The sequence below is a fragment of the Ostreococcus tauri genome (assembly GCF_000214015.3).
Source record: "Ostreococcus tauri WGS project CAID00000000 data, contig chromosome 03, whole genome shotgun sequence".
Lineage (NCBI taxonomy): Eukaryota > Viridiplantae > Chlorophyta > Mamiellophyceae > Mamiellales > Bathycoccaceae > Ostreococcus > Ostreococcus tauri.
Window position 1 is genome coordinate 899,550 of NC_014428.2, and position 14,662 is coordinate 914,211.

The window sequence follows — 14,662 nt, forward strand, 5'->3', positions numbered from 1 at the left end:
GCTTTCTCACCCTGACGTGTTGGAAAAAGTACCGGTACTTTCCGGCGGCTGTCCTCGCCAAAATGTTCAATCGTCTCCGTCACGTACTCAAACAGGAGTCCAATATCTGCAGAAAGGAGCGGAGGAAGTTCGTCCCAGTTGGGCGAGTCTTTCCATACGTGGCCGAGTCCGATTGGACCTTGACCTTATGCGATCTGTCTGCGGATAGGGTTCAGCAATGTCTGTCTCACCCAGACGTGTCGTAAAAAGTACGGGTACTTTTCCACGCGACGCATCGTCGCCGTCGCCAGTGCGCGGCGCCGATCGCGTCGACGTCCACCGCCGCGCCCTCGGGGGCGCGCGCGCGCGAGGGCGATGGGCCCGCGCGAGGGCGTCGACCGCGCGCGCGATCGCGGGACGGTGTGGGCGTCGCGTCAGCGGTCGCGCGCGGTGCGGGGGCGAACGGGCGTCGGGTCGGGTCGAGGCGCGGACGCGGCCGCGGCGGACGATCGAGGCGCGGGAGCGGTCGAGACGGTGCGTGGGAACGTACACGGTGGGGTGGGTGGTGCGGGGACGCGTCGGCGTTGGCGCAAGGGGTTCTTGGCGCGCGCGGGGGCGGGGCGGGGCGCGACGCGCGAGGCGACGACGCGCGCGCCGAGCGAACGCGTCGTCGCGGCCAAGCTGATCGCGCGCAGGGGGGAGCGGAAGACGAATACGAGGCAAGAGGAAGCGGTGAAGCGCTTGGCGAGCGGGACGTGCGCCACGGTGGTCGTGCGCACGATACTCGCGCCGCTGGAACGGGTGAAGATTGAATATTTGTTAAACGGGAGCAAGCTCAAGCCCGAGGAGCTGGTGCGGGCGATCATGCGCAAGGAAGGGGCGCTGGGACTTTGGAAGGGGAACGTGCTGAACATTGCGCGGACGGCGCCGTTCAAGGCTATCAACTTTTGTGCGTTTGACACGTATCGAGAGTTTGTCATTCGCTCCTTCCCGCCGGGGAGCGACGGGAGAAGGATCGGATTGTTATGCGCCGGCGCCGGGGCCGGGATGACGGCGGTCGTCACGTGTTTTCCCATGGATGTCATTCGCACGCGGTTGCTCACGACGGGTGGGAAGGAAAAGTATGGATCTTTCCTCGCGTGCGTGCGCACCATGTACCGTCAAGAGGGCACGAGCACGTTTTACCGCGGCATCACCCCCGCGCTCGTCTCCATGGTTCCCAACGCCGCGGTGTACTATAGCATTTACGACGGCTTAAAGAATCGTCGACTGGCCCAGCTCAACGCCGAGCTCGCCGAGCAGAAGAAGAGACAAAAGGGTGGGAAACGCGACGACGACACCGAGGTGCGAACCATCGAGCAAAAGAACATGATGCTCTACGGCGCCATCGCTGGGATCGCCTCCGAGGCGACGACGTACCCATTCGAGGTCGTTCGTCGTCGCATGCAGATGCAAAGCGGGCGTTCGACCACCGATCTGGTCATAGGACGAAAGGCGCTCATGAGCGTCGTCACTTCGTTTCGCACCGTCGCGAGCGCGACGGGATGGAAATCCCTCTACGCCGGCCTCGGTCCGAGTTGCATCCAGGTCTTACCCTCCGCCGCGCTCGGGTACTACACGTACGAGATGTTCAAGCTCCTATTCGACGTCGATTGATAGTGACAAACGCAGCGTTCTTCGTCTCGCCTCTGACGCCTCTTCGCCGGCGCGCTCGACCGCGCCGCCTCGACATCCTCCCGCACTCCACCGCGCGCCGCTCGACATGTTCACCAGAGAGGGCGATCCTAACGACGCCCGCGGGCCGTCGATGACGGTCCAACACGCCGAGCGTCAGAGGATCGCGGCGGCGGCGCATTTAAGAGAGTGCTTCCCTCGAGCCGTCGAGAAAACGCTCGAGCTCGCGCTGGACGCGCACGGAGGCTCGGTCGAGCTCGCCAAGGACGCTTTGAATGATTTCTTCCGCGACGACGCGCGCGGGGAGGGGCGACGATCGCGGAGAGATGAGGACGCGGACGCGCGGGACGAGGGGCGAAGACGCAAGCGCGAGCGCGCGCGGCGGTCGAGGTCGACGTCGCGCGATGGGAAGGGAAAGAGGGAGAAAAAGGAGAAGAAAGAGAAACGAGAGAAACGAGAGAAGCGAGATCGACGATCGAGGTCGAGATCGAGGTCGAAGGAGGAGCGCGTGATGTTCGGGAACGACGAGGAGGAGCGAAGGCGAGAGCTGGCGAACGAACGCAAGCGCGCGGAGGAGGCGAGGCAGAAGGAGGTCCTGGAGCGCATGCGCGCGGAGAGAGGTCAAGGAAGTGACGTGGATAATATGCGCGAGCAAGAGTTGCTCCGGCACAAGCTTCAGATCGCGCACAAGGTTGGCGACGCGCGAGAGGTGGAGCGGTTGAAGGCGTTGTTGTCTCGCGACGTCTCGCTCGATCGAGCGGCGAGGGCGAATTACGGATTTCGACCGAACGACTGAGCGCGAGACAGACCCAACGTTCGAATCCGTGCGTTCGAACTTAGATACCGTAGCCCGTAGCGACGTTTAAAATACATAATCTTACTAGCAGCGCGTTTCACTCCGCGCGTCGACGAGACGTCCGACGCTTCGTCTTCTTCGTCTCTACGACGTCCCCACGCGGATCGTACCCCGAGATTTCGGCGGCGACGATGTACATCGCGGCCGCGCACACCCCCGCGAGCTTCCCCGCGCAAATCCCTCGCACGACGCTCACCGGCCACCGCTGCCACGGACGTTCCCAATCGAGCGGTATCGTCGCCGCGCCCGCCCACGCGCCGATGCACGCCCCCCACGCCCCCCCCCGCGCGCGCACGTCCCCCCCCGAGCGACACATACCATCGATCACGATGCGTCGCGCGCGTCCGACCGCGCGTTCGCGCTCACCCGTCGTTCCCAGCGCGTCGAGCGTCGCGCTCGCGCCCACCGCGCTCATCGTCGCCGTCCCTCGCCACGCCCGCGTCGCCGCGCACGCGCACGCGCACGCGCACGCGAACCACGTCACGAAGACGCGCGCGTACGCCATCGTCATCTCGCGCCACGCCGCGCGATGCGCCGTCGAGCGTGGATCGAACGCGCGCGCGCCGTGTTCCATCGCCATCGCGGACGCGACGGCGAACGCGCTCATCCCCGCGCACGGCGTCCACGCGTCCGCGAACGCCCCCGGTGACGCGCGCAGGGCGAGAGAGAATATTATTCCATCCATCGCGCACGCCGCGAGCGCGCGCGCGGGCTCGGCGCGCATGCGGGGCGTCGATGGGTGACGTTTCGGGCACCGGTCGCGTCGACGGGACAGTTTGTAGACGACGCCACCGCTCGGCGCGCGCGCGCGACGACGCGCGGGCGACGGGGGCGGGCGACGGTGGGGGTTCACGCGCGCGCACGGGGGGGGTTCCGGCGCGCGCGCGATGGCGAAACGCGAGGGCGCGGATGCGATGATGTTTGAATTCAAACGCGATGGACGCGTGGACGGAAGAGACGCGCCGGCGCCGAACGACGCGGAGACGAGCGGGGAGGACGACGCGCGTGAGGTGGTGTACGAACAGTACGCGCCCACGCACGGGGGGGTGGAGGGTGGACCGCATCCGGACCCGGTGGTGGAGACGGGAACGCTGGCAAAGGTGCGACCGCCCGAGCCGCGGTACGCGCACGCGATTGGTGACGTGTGCGCCAAGGGGGGATTGAGCGCGCTGCAGATGGAGAGCGTGTTGTACGCGTGCATGCGATACGAACAGCGATTGCCGGGTGCGCGGGGGGAGCGAGCGGGGTTTTTTTTGGGCGACGGCGCGGGCGTGGGGAAGGGACGGCAAATCGCGGGACTGGTGTACGAACACAGGCGTCGGGGAGGTCGCAGGGTGCTCTGGGTGTCCACGAGCGCGGATTTGAAGTACGACGCCGATCGAGATCTGAAAGATTTGAAGGTGGAACCGGAGATCGACGTCGTGCCGAGGGGCACGAGCGGGGTGCCGCGAAACGCGCTGGAGGATACCATCGACGCGGGCGTCGTGTTCAGCACGTACGCGCTGCTTCAGCAGGGCTCGCCCAGCGTGACGAACGCGACGACGAAGAACGACGAAGGTTTACTCGCCATGATTAGCACGGGGAGTCGTTTGGAGCAGTTTGTGAACTGGCTCAAGGAGGACGCGTACGGACCGCTCATCATCTTTGACGAGTGTCACAAGGCGAAAAATTTGTACACCACAAACGGTAAACCGACGAAAACAGCGGTGGCCGTGGTGGCGCTGCAGTACGCGATCCCAGATGCGCGTGTTCTGTACTGCTCCGCCACCGGCGCGAGCGAACCGAGAAATTTGGCGTACATGACGCGCCTCGGGCACTTCGGATGGAGAGACATGCAAGATATGTTGACCAAGCTCGATCAAGCGGGTCTGGGTGCGCTGGAGATGTTCGCGTGCGGTCTCAAGGCGACGGGAAGCTACCTCTGTCGCACGCTGTCGTACGAAAAAGCTGAGTTTGAGCTCGTGAACTGTCCTCTCAGTGACGACTTGAAACTGATGTACGATCGCAGTACTCAGTTTTGGACGATGATGAAGAAGATTTTCACGGCGTGCGCTAAACTGCGCGGTCACGGGTCGAAGAAATGGTGCGATGACAACTCCAAATCCATGGCTGCGTTGAATCGCTTGTTTTGGGCGACCCACCAACGATTCTTTCGACAGATGTTACTATGCTGTAAAGTGCCGCGTTTGGCTGAGCTTGCTAGAAAAGCCGTGTTGCACGAAGATCTCGCCGTCGTCATCGGACTCCAGAGCACGGGCGAGGCCAGTCTCGCTCGAGTTAGTTCCGATGACGAAGAAGGGTTGGACGACTTCATGAGCTCTCCGGCTGAAATGCTGTCAAACTTCTTAAAATCAAACTTTCCGACGAACTCGTGCAGGGCGTCTGCGGAAGGGCGTCGACTTTGGGACACTGTGTTGGCAGACATCGTGCGTGTCGTGAACACCTGGTGCTCGCAAGAGACCATTCTTGAGGTCTTGGGACGCGACGCCGCCCGCGTGAACGCTCGCGCTGTGGCGGACAACGCGAACGGCGACGGCGCGTCTTCGGATAGCGATATTGAGCTCGCGGCGGAGAAGAGTCTTGATGAGGTGCTCGCTGAGCGACTCGAAGCGGCAAAGCGCGTTGGAAATTTTCTCGATCTGACTGATGAAGATATCGAGATACGTGCGTATCGAGGTGTCGGCGAAGCTCAGGTTGCTGAACTCGAGCGAATGGAGGAAGTCAATCGAGCCAACGAAGAGAAAAGACGGCAGACCAGACTTGACGAGGAGCGTCGCTTGGCAGAGAGGAACCGTCAGCGTGTCGATGTTGCGGTTGCGCGCATCGTAAGTGATGAAAGTGTGCCTCAGATTGCGCCTCGAGCGCGCGATTGTATCATCGACAACGAACAGCCCGCGCGACGTAATTCGCCTTCGAATTCAGGATCGAAACGAGAGTCGCCGAGTTCACAAGTGCCAGATTCGTCAAACACTAGGCGAAAGGTCGAAGATCGTCCAGAAGTATTGGATCTTACGCTCTCGGATGATAGTGATGATGATGATGATGATAGCGACGTCAACAACGACTACGCCCGAAGTGTGCAGAAACGCCGCGAAGAGTACGAGCGAAATCGCATGATTATTGACGGCGAAAATGGTGTTCCAGCGCCCGCGGGACAAGCTGGAAATGCGGCTGCTGCGGGCAACGCGTCTGGCATTCCAGTTCCTGCGAGACCGGTCGCCGCCAGAGATCCGCCAAAACCTGTTGTCAATGCGGTCGATGCGCTCGAACGTCTGCGCCGTTTCGCTCCAGCCGTGAGAGCTGCCCCTCTGGGCGTAAAGGCCGAGGGAGTTCCTCGCGCAGTGGCTCCTCGAGCTCCTCGAGCTGCCGTTCCTAGACATGTTGCTCGCGCACAATTCTACGATGACTCGAGTGAGAACGGCGAAGCTGATAATAACATGTCATCTGGTGACGATGGCAATGATGACGTAGATGATAATCCTGACGACGACGTGGAAAATCCGCATCTCGTTCATATCAAAGAGCTCATGCTAAGGGCGGTTGATGCGCTTCAACTTCCGCCGAATCCGCTCGATAATCTCATCACACTTTGCGGAGGACCCGCGCACGTCGCGGAAATGACTGGGAGAAAGCTGCATCAAGTACGAGACCAGGACGGAAAGGTTAGGACGAAGAAGCGCAGGGACGATGACATAACGAATGCAAAGTTGCTGAACATCACGGAGAAGATGAAATTCCAGAATGGCGAGAAGTTGATTGCGATAATTTCTGACGCAGCGAGCACTGGCATCTCTCTTCAGGCTGATAAGCGAGTGGAAAATCAACGAAGACGGTGTCACATGACGCTTGAACTGCCATGGAGCGCCGATAAAGCGATCCAGCAGTTCGGTCGATCACATCGCTCGAATCAATCGAGCGCACCGCTCTACCGCATTCTTATGACGCCCTGCGGTGGCGAACGTCGCTTCGCATCGAGCGCTGCAAAACGCCTTCTTTCACTCGGGGCTTTACTCAAGGGTGACCGCAACGCGCTAGGCGCGGGTGAAGGTTTGCAGGCGTTCGATATCGACAATCAGTATGGCTCGAAAGCCATGAAGCGCGTGATCACGGACATCTTGGACCGAAGCGATCCCATGCCGACGGTGAAGTTTGAAGGCGCTGAGTTGGCCGCCGCCATTAACATCATCAAAGAAGAGTTCCGAAATGTTGGAATCGCCGATTACGATGATTATGGAAATTTCACGATGGCCAAACAGTACGACACAAAATTGAAGACGTCGTTGTTCCTCAACCGACTCCTCGGAATGCCTGTCAACGCGCAAAAGGTGGTGTTTGATTATTTCACTCAAACCTTTGAAGGAATCGTCAAGGAGTACAAGCAAAATGGCACGTATGATCGTGGAGTGATCGATATCACCGGTCAAAGCGTCGTCGCAAAGGTCGAGCATAACCGCGTAATCCACAAGTGCGAAATGTCTGGAGCGGAAACGCGCGTGCGCCTGGTTCAAAATGACGACGGCGTTTCGTTTCGCCACGCATGTGCGCTTAAGCGCGAATTCGATGATACTCGAGCGAACGTGTTTGCGGGGTCGAGACAACGCGGGATTGCTGGTTTCTACATCGCGACAAACCGTACTGCCGCGAAAACGAATCGCCCGTTCGTCATGTTTGCGAAAGAAGTTCGGAATTTCGGTGAGGAGACGTTGTTCAGTATTCGAAACCCGCAGATGTTGTTGACGCGTCCAAACAAGCTGAACGTATCCAAGATGTCTCTCGAGCATATCAAAAGTAACTACACACTCATCGAGCCCACAGACGTTTTGGGCATGCTTCGTGTGCGCGAACTTTGGCATTTCTGGTACGAGTTCTTCTCGAAACACTGCGTTCACGGCAAGGGGTGTCCGCAACGAAGAGTCCACGGATGCAATGACGGGATGAGACATGAGAACACCTTGCTTATTTGTGGCGCCGTTTTACCGGTGTGGAGCACGCTTAATACCAAGTTCAAGTCGGTCATAGAAAACGGACACGGCGTCAAGGTGGAGAAACACCTGCAAGTCTGTCGCGCCGAGACGACATTGGGCGAAAAATTTGTCGGTCTCAAGTTGACGAATCACGTGAACGAATCGGATTACCATGATTACGTCGGGTCGCTCGAGATGGACATCGCGAACCGTCTCGATGCTGGTATCGAACCCGGAGGACGCGATGACGCCGATGCTCGGTACGCGGGATATTCGTCGGACGAATATTACTGATGTGTTTCGCGAGACGTCCGGAAGACGTAGAGCTGCACAAAGCTCCGTCTCCACTCACCATCACGACGTGCGCACGCACGTAATTGTTACAATACGCAATACGCAATACGCAATGCATAAATATTCATTCTATTTGTCTGAAGCGACAGCGCGCGCGGGCACCGCGATGCAGCCGTTTGCGTCGCAGCGTAAGACAATTTTCGCGACGGTATCTGCACCGTACGGAATCGTCGTGTGGCTCGTCATCATCCACTCCGCGTTATCGTCACGCTCAAAGGTTTGAGTACACAACAAAGTAGCCCCGTTAGCTACCGTCTCAAGACCGGTGAGTGTTGCGACACCCTTTTCTATGGTGATGTCGAGATCATCTATTCTCATTCCTTGAGGTCGTCGGTCAGGCTGCAGTACGACGTCCCACCCATCGAGACGCGCGCCTTTCTCCACGAGTGGGCTCAGAGCGCTCGAACGACTCGACTTTGCGCTACTCCAAACTTCTGCCATACCCGTGTCGTCGCCCGTGCCGAGAGATCTGTAGAATTTCTCGTGAAGTTCCACGATTGGGCTGAGAGAGGGATCGTCGCGCGGTATCGTCTGCGAAACCGCGCCGCGTCCGCCGGCTCGAGCGATCTCCGCGCCCGTCCCTCTCGTCTCGAGCGACTCGGATGAATCCAGAGTCGCTCGCTTCCACGCCTTTTCCGCCTCTTCGTCGTCTTTGTTACCCGGTCGATTCCGCGGAAAGGTGGACAACAGGACGCTCCAATCCGGCGATCCGACGCCGCTTCCTCGAATCAACCCCGTCGTACTGATCGTCAAATACCCCCCTCTCGCCACATCCTCGCTCTTGATGAGCTCGCGAAAGTATTCACTCCAATCGTCGTTCTTCGTCGGCCACGCGAGCCACCTCCCCGCTCCGGCTCCCGGGTACGCCTCGACGACATCCTTGAGCAACTCCCACCGTCCCGGTCCGACGTCCGCGACCGCCCCGCCACCCCCGCCGGACTCCCCGCGCTCGACCACGGGAACGACCAAGATCCGCGACTGCTCCAACCTGCGCCTGTACGGCGTCGCGCGCATCAAATCCCGCTCAACCTTTTCCGCGTCTCCGTACACCACCGCCACCCGCGCGACGTTCCTCAACTCGCCCAACGTAAAAGTCGTCTCCTCGAACAATCTATTCCTCTGAATCACCACCATCCTCTGCAACGCCAGCTCCTTGGCCAACCGCTTCAAATCTTTCGTTCGTTTGTTCCGTTCCGCGTTCGCCGCGAGCGCGCACGCCGCGAGCGCCGCCGCGTTCGTTCCCAGCGTCCGCGTCCCATCCTCCACCCCTCGCACCGCGTCTCCGATCGACGACGGCAGCGCTGCCGCGAGGGCGACCACGAGGGCGCACTCCAGGGCGAACCGCGGCCAGAAGAAGGCCGCGCGCGACTCCCACGTGCGCAGCACGACGTCATCGAACGATGCACCACTGATGAGGTCGTTCGACGCCCTCGCGCGCGCGCGCGACGCCCCGACCCGGGCGCGGGCGTCGATGCCGCGCCTCGGCGTCGCGCTCGGCGCCCAAGCGCGCGCGCGGGCGACCGAGCGCGCGGGCGCGAGCGATGGAAAAGCCATCATGGGCGAGCGCGAGTGACGTCACACATCCACGCCCCGCGCGCGCTCGACGTCGCGCGCGCGCGCGCTCGGGCGATGTCGACGCCCCGGACGGTGACGCGCGCGCGCGCGCGGGCGTCGGGGGGGCGACGCGCGCGCGCGCGCGCGGGGGGAACGCGTCGAAGGGAATCATCCATCGCGCGACCGTCGCGCGCGAACGAACGATGGACGCGCGCGCGCGAGGGCCTGGTGGGCGTCGCGACGGCCGTGCTCGTGCTCGCGTCGACGACGGGGCGCGCGGAGGCGGTGGATCGACGGACGGTGGTGCGGCGGGAGATTCGGGCGGAGGATTTCGAGACGGCGGAGACGCTCGAACGCGCGCGAGAACCGCGGCGGTTCGATGGGGCGTCGAGAGGGATCCCGCTCGCGCTCTCGGCGGACGGTGACGACGAGGGCGTGAATGTGGAGTACACCGAACCGCCGAGCGTGACGATTGGGTTAAAGCGGGGGGTGGACGGACGACGCGTCGGGTCGGCGGCGTTTCAGTGGAGCGTCATCGGAGGCGCGGCGTACGCGATTCGACGCGCGCAGACGCGGTCGGAGCGCGTGTCGAAGAGTTTGGCGAAGAGATTTGGGACGCGGGACGCGTTGTCGACGCCGGAGGCGTTGGTGGGGACGAGGTGGCGGATCTCGGCGGACGTCGGACGCGAGCGCGGAACGTGGATGCCGCCAAACTGGGGCGCGAGCGGCGTGCGACTTCTCGTGCCGGTGGCGATCGAATTTAAACCGAACGGCGTGGTCGAACCGATAGTGACTGGGGCGTTCACGCCGACCACCCTCGGCGCGGGGACGTGGAGCGTGGACGGCGATACGCTTCGTTTCAATCTCACCATGACGAAGTGGTCTCGAGGCGACATCGGTTTCGAGGACGAAAAGCTCTACTTCAAGACGCTCGCCTGGGGCGATCGCGTGAGCTCGAGCAAAGGACGACTGCTCGTGAACCAACGCAGATTCTTTATTCGACGCGAATGGCGCTCGGTGGGCACGTTCAAGGCGGAGCCCGTCGAGAAGGACGCGCCCGAGGCGCTCGTCGCGCCGTTTCGCGTCCGCGTGCCGGATTAGCCGCGCTGTAACTCTACGCCACGATTCGCTCGACCAACGCGCCTATGGACGCGGTGAAACATATATACTCACGTTTTTACACGCGCTCGCGCGCTCTATGTGCGCGATTCGACCCACCGCGCGATCTCCTCAACCGTGTTCTCCATGTCGTCCAGCGTCGCGTTCGACCGCACCCAAACCGTCTCGTACGAATCCTTCGCCTCCTCCACGACGACTTGAAAAATATCACACTCCACGTTCTCTCGAATCTTCTTCTCTCCGTACCCTCTCGCCTCCAACCGTTCGTACAGCTCGCTCGTGTGCTCCACCAACGTCAACGCGACGACTAAATCAAACCATCGCTCTGGGAACAACTCACACGAATGATAATCCACCACGCACGCCTCCCCATGCGCTTCGCGCTCGCACAAGACCTCCTCCATGCGATCGAGCAGGGCGTCCTCTCTGAGCTCGTGCGTGTCCATCGCCTCGACGTACGCGCCGTGAAATCCCTCCGCCGCGCACAGCGCCCCGACATCGAGCCGCCGGGCGTCGATGCGCGCCGCCAGCGCGTCCGCGAGCGTCGTCTTCCCGCTTCCGGGGACGCCGGTGATGAGAATAAACGGCGCGCGGCGGGTTTCGGGCGTCGTCTTCCCCATCCGCCCCTCGCGCGCGGCGACGCGGTGTGCGGGACGTGAAACCTAACGCGCGCGCGAGGAAACGCCGGTTGGACTCGCCGACGCGCGCGCGCGCGGGCGGGGGGGCGCGTCGACGCGCGCGCCGCGGACGGGACGGCGTGAATTTTTTTACATCCGATTTCCCGCGCCGCGCGCCGACGGGCGCGGGCGCGACGACGGGACGGGCGTCACTCGTCGACGCGCGCGTGGACGATGGATGCGTCGCGTCGGTCGCGTGGACCCGCGAGCGCACCGCGTCTGGCGCGCTCGGCGTCGATTCGCACGGGCGATGAAGACGCGTCGAACGACGAGGACGCGGCGCTCGACGCGCGCGCGCTCGCGGCGGCGGAGGACGAAGACGATGGATACCGATCGTCGCCGATGATGATTACGACGAGAATTTTGCTCGGGGTGGTGTTGCAGGCGTTGAAGACGGTCGGGACGGCGCTCGCGCTGGGGGTCTCGATCGTCAACTGCGTCGTCCCGGCGTTCGCGGTGGAGTGGTTGTCCCGGAGGGCGTTCGACGTCGGGTACGTCGCGTACACGTCGAGGGTGGGACGATGGGCGCACTTGCGAATGATTCAGTCGCTTCGGGACGAGCCGGCGCACGCGAAGGCTGGCACGCCTTTGGTCGCGGGGGGGGGGGTCGTGGTGCAGATACCGTTCATGAATGATAATTATTCGTATCTCGTCGTCGACGCGGACACGAGGGAGGCGTGCGCGATCGACCCGGCGGATCCGGAGCGGGCGGTGGACGCGGCGCGGAGGTGCGGCGCCAAACTGACGACGGTGCTGACGACGCACAAGCATCACGATCACGCGGGTGGGAACGCTCGAGTGCGGGCGATGATGGCGCTGGAGGAGAACGGATCGGTGGACGTCGAGGTTTACGGACACGCCATGGATAAGTGTCACGGGACGACGCGCGAGGTGAAGGATGGGGACGTCGTGCGCGTCGGCGCGCGTTTGAGATTTTTAGTGATTCACGTGCCTTGTCACACGCTCGGGCACGTGGTGTACGCCTTGCTCGGGGACGAACGTGAGGACGGAGCGGATGGGCCGACGCTCGCGAACGCGAAGGCGATGTTCACGGGCGACGCTATAATCAACGGCGGCGTGGGCGCGTTTTTTCACGGAAACGCAAACGATTGCTACGAAAATCTCCACGTCCGTCTCGCTCCGACGCCGGACGATTGCTTGATATTCAGTGGACACGAGTACATGGAGACCAATTTACGATTTGCCAAGGCGATTGACGTGGACGATCAAATCACCGCGAACTGCTTCTTCGCTATTCGATTGCATCGTCATCAAGACGCGGGCACCATGCCGTCTTCGCTTCGCGTCGAGCGTAGGCTCAACCCGTACTTTCGTTGTCGAGATCGCGACTATCTCAAGACTCTTCTCGCGTCGAAGCGACGTCTGTTGAATCGAAAGAAGCGACCGTGGTGGCATCGTTACTGCGGTCCGAACAAACAGGCGCTCGAGGTCCAGCGAGATCGAAAGGTCGACACGTGCGCGCTCGCCAACATCATCGATGCGAACGGACGAGGAGGCCACGGTGAGGCTTCCCGGGAAGAGGCCGTGGAGGGCATCCGGTTCCTTCGAGGCCTCATGGGAGACGTAATGGAGACGAGCGACGTGCGATTTGGAGACGACGCGGAAAACAAGGCATTTCGCGAGTACGTCCAGATCGCCAGAGCGACGGGAACCACGCACGTCGTTGTGAGCGAACTGGTCTCCGCCGCGTGACAGTATCATAGTTTTAGACATCTTTAGACATTGCTCGTAGGGAACGTGTAGTGAGTGGTACCGTAGGTGTGTATTAAAACAATCAAATCATCACGAGTTTTCTCGCCGAATCACCACCGAGTTTACTTACCGAGCACGATCTTGTTGAAGCGATCGACTTCGTTGGCGGAGCCGATGCAGAGCGCGCAACGTTGGTCCACGGCGTTAATTTGGACGTCCAAGATGGAGCCGCCGGTGACACCGTCGGAGGTCTTACCGCCAGCTTTTTCGACCAAGAGACCGAACGGAGCGGCCTCGAACGCGAGGCGAAGCTTCGCCGGGGACTTGGCGGATGTCGGGTTGGAGAACACGCCTTGGTTCTTGGTGAACTGCTGGTACACATCCGGAACGAGGCCACCGGAGTAGCGGAGGGTGTAGCGGGAGTCCATGTAGTAGTCGAGGAGGTTCTTGTAGCCTTCGGTGTCTTGCGCGGCGCGCATGTTCGCCGGGGAGAAGATCTTGGAGTCTTCCTTGATCTTGATGTCAAGGCGAGAGCAGATCCACGGCTCGAAGCTACCGTCCGGAAGTTGGCAGCCCTCCGGGGTGCAGCCGTAGGAGAACTCGAACACGCCGTCGTCGAGGGCGACGATGACCGTGGTGCGCGGGCCGTAGAGCGCGACGAGAGACGTGCGCTGGTCACGGCCGGTGGCGCCGAGCAAGCCGTCAGCGCCGGTGCCCGACTTGGAGTCCCAGATACCGATGATGGTGCCGACAGCCCAGTTATTGTCGACGATGGAGGAGCCGTCGAGCGGATCCCAGCACACGGTGTACTCGCCGTTCGGGTTGCAGGCAACAATCTCCGGCTCTTCTTCGGAGGCGCCGTACGCGACGACGTCCGAGCTCTTCACGCAGTCCCACATCAGGTTATCCGCGATCACGTCGACGGACAACTGAGAGTCGCCGAACGCGTTCGAGCTGCCCTCGACGGTGACGAGCGCCGAGCGCAACGCCTCCGTGATGTCCGCGCAGCAGTCGAGCATCTCGACGATAACCTTACGGAGCATCTCATCCTTGCAGTGTCTTTCAAGAATATTCTCCAGGCTCGGGTACGATTCTTGCTTCTCCGTCGTCGTGTACATGGACGTCGACGAGGCGCCGTACTCGTGCGCGCGGACGTCTCTGCGCACCGGCTTCGCAGCCGCGCGTCGCTTCGACGCGCCCATCGTCTTCGCCGAGCATCTGATGTGTTGCGCCGTGCGCATCTACGTCATCGAATCATCCACGGTCGTCGTCAGTCCATCGTCACTCCATCGTTCGCGTCGTCGTCGTCGTCGTCGTCGTCGTTCGATCGATCCGTCCCCGGGTCCAGCCCTCCGTCGTCCCGTCCCGCGTCCCGGCCCCGCGTCCGATCGTCCATCGTCCAACGTCCGGCCCGTCGCCCCCGCGCGCGAGATCGCGTCGACGCGCACGCACGGTGGAGGTCACGGACGCCATCGTGCGCGCGCGCGTGTGCGGGACCGCGCGCGGGACGACCCGCATGGATAAGGCTTTCGAGGGTTTATAAAACGCCATCCCACTCGCGATCGATCGACCACGGCGCGCACACGCGCGCGCTCGACGGTCGAACGCTCGACGCGCGGTCGGCACCGATCGCGACCGCGACCGCGACGCGGGCGCGCGGTCGGTTTGATCGACGGAGCGCTTGAGCGCGCGCGATCGGTGGTCGATCGATGGCGATGACGATGACGACGCGCGGGGCGACGCCGGTGACGCCGGTGACGCGACGCGCGCGC

At 62.0% G+C, this 14,662-nt stretch overlaps 10 protein-coding genes across 10 annotated transcripts in view; 6 read left to right on the forward strand and 4 right to left on the reverse strand.

Moving 5' to 3' along the window:
* Nucleotides 1-354: 354 nt before the first annotated feature.
* OT_ostta03g05430 (Mitochondrial substrate/solute carrier) lies at nt 355-1,635 on the forward strand (the record flags this gene model as incomplete). The annotated part of the gene is made up of 1 exon (XM_003078400.1): nt 355-1,635. One exon carries the CDS (start codon nt 355-357, stop codon nt 1,633-1,635), a length of 1,281 nt encoding a protein of 426 aa, XP_003078448.1.
* Nucleotides 1,636-1,741: 106 nt separating this feature from the next.
* Nucleotides 1,742-2,449, forward strand: OT_ostta03g05435 (hypothetical protein; the record flags this gene model as incomplete). Its single annotated transcript, XM_022984924.1, has 1 exon — nt 1,742-2,449. The coding sequence occupies one exon, from the start codon at nt 1,742-1,744 to the stop codon at nt 2,447-2,449; it is 708 nt and encodes a 235-aa protein (XP_022838642.1).
* Nucleotides 2,450-2,546: 97 nt separating this feature from the next.
* On the reverse strand, nt 2,547-3,194 carry OT_ostta03g05440 (GPI biosynthesis protein Pig-F; the record flags this gene model as incomplete). The annotated part of the gene is made up of 1 exon (XM_003078402.2): nt 2,547-3,194. The coding sequence occupies one exon, from the start codon at nt 3,192-3,194 to the stop codon at nt 2,547-2,549; it is 648 nt and encodes a 215-aa protein (XP_003078450.2).
* Nucleotides 3,195-3,396: 202 nt separating this feature from the next.
* On the forward strand, nt 3,397-7,767 carry OT_ostta03g05450 (P-loop containing nucleoside triphosphate hydrolase; the record flags this gene model as incomplete). Its single annotated transcript, XM_022984925.1, has 1 exon — nt 3,397-7,767. The coding sequence occupies one exon, from the start codon at nt 3,397-3,399 to the stop codon at nt 7,765-7,767; it is 4,371 nt and encodes a 1,456-aa protein (XP_022838643.1).
* A 129-nt stretch (nt 7,768-7,896) lies between these two features.
* Nucleotides 7,897-9,381, reverse strand: OT_ostta03g05460 (unnamed product; the record flags this gene model as incomplete). The annotated part of the gene is made up of 1 exon (XM_003078404.2): nt 7,897-9,381. The coding sequence occupies one exon, from the start codon at nt 9,379-9,381 to the stop codon at nt 7,897-7,899; it is 1,485 nt and encodes a 494-aa protein (XP_003078452.2).
* A 75-nt stretch (nt 9,382-9,456) lies between these two features.
* Nucleotides 9,457-10,482, forward strand: OT_ostta03g05470 (unnamed product; the record flags this gene model as incomplete). Its single annotated transcript, XM_003078405.1, has 1 exon — nt 9,457-10,482. The coding sequence occupies one exon, from the start codon at nt 9,457-9,459 to the stop codon at nt 10,480-10,482; it is 1,026 nt and encodes a 341-aa protein (XP_003078453.1).
* Nucleotides 10,483-10,577: 95 nt separating this feature from the next.
* On the reverse strand, nt 10,578-11,120 carry OT_ostta03g05480 (P-loop containing nucleoside triphosphate hydrolase; the record flags this gene model as incomplete). Its single annotated transcript, XM_003078406.1, has 1 exon — nt 10,578-11,120. The coding sequence occupies one exon, from the start codon at nt 11,118-11,120 to the stop codon at nt 10,578-10,580; it is 543 nt and encodes a 180-aa protein (XP_003078454.1).
* A 231-nt stretch (nt 11,121-11,351) lies between these two features.
* On the forward strand, nt 11,352-12,890 carry OT_ostta03g05490 (Hydroxyacylglutathione hydrolase; the record flags this gene model as incomplete). The annotated part of the gene is made up of 1 exon (XM_003078407.1): nt 11,352-12,890. The coding sequence occupies one exon, from the start codon at nt 11,352-11,354 to the stop codon at nt 12,888-12,890; it is 1,539 nt and encodes a 512-aa protein (XP_003078455.1).
* Nucleotides 12,891-13,012: 122 nt separating this feature from the next.
* OT_ostta03g05500 (Fructose-1,6-bisphosphatase class 1/Sedoheputulose-1,7-bisphosphatase) lies at nt 13,013-14,363 on the reverse strand (the record flags this gene model as incomplete). Its single annotated transcript, XM_022984928.1, has 2 exons — nt 13,013-14,131; nt 14,343-14,363. The coding sequence occupies 2 exons, from the start codon at nt 14,361-14,363 to the stop codon at nt 13,013-13,015; spliced, it is 1,140 nt and encodes a 379-aa protein (XP_022838644.1).
* Nucleotides 14,364-14,599: 236 nt separating this feature from the next.
* Nucleotides 14,600-14,662, forward strand: part of OT_ostta03g05510 (unnamed product) — a gene marked incomplete at both ends in the record, with an annotated part of 579 nt that continues 516 nt past the window's right edge. Inside the window, one exon of the mRNA XM_003078409.2 lies at nt 14,600-14,662. This exon is cut by the window's right edge and continues 516 nt beyond it. Coding sequence (XP_003078457.2) covers nt 14,600-14,662 — 63 coding nt within the window.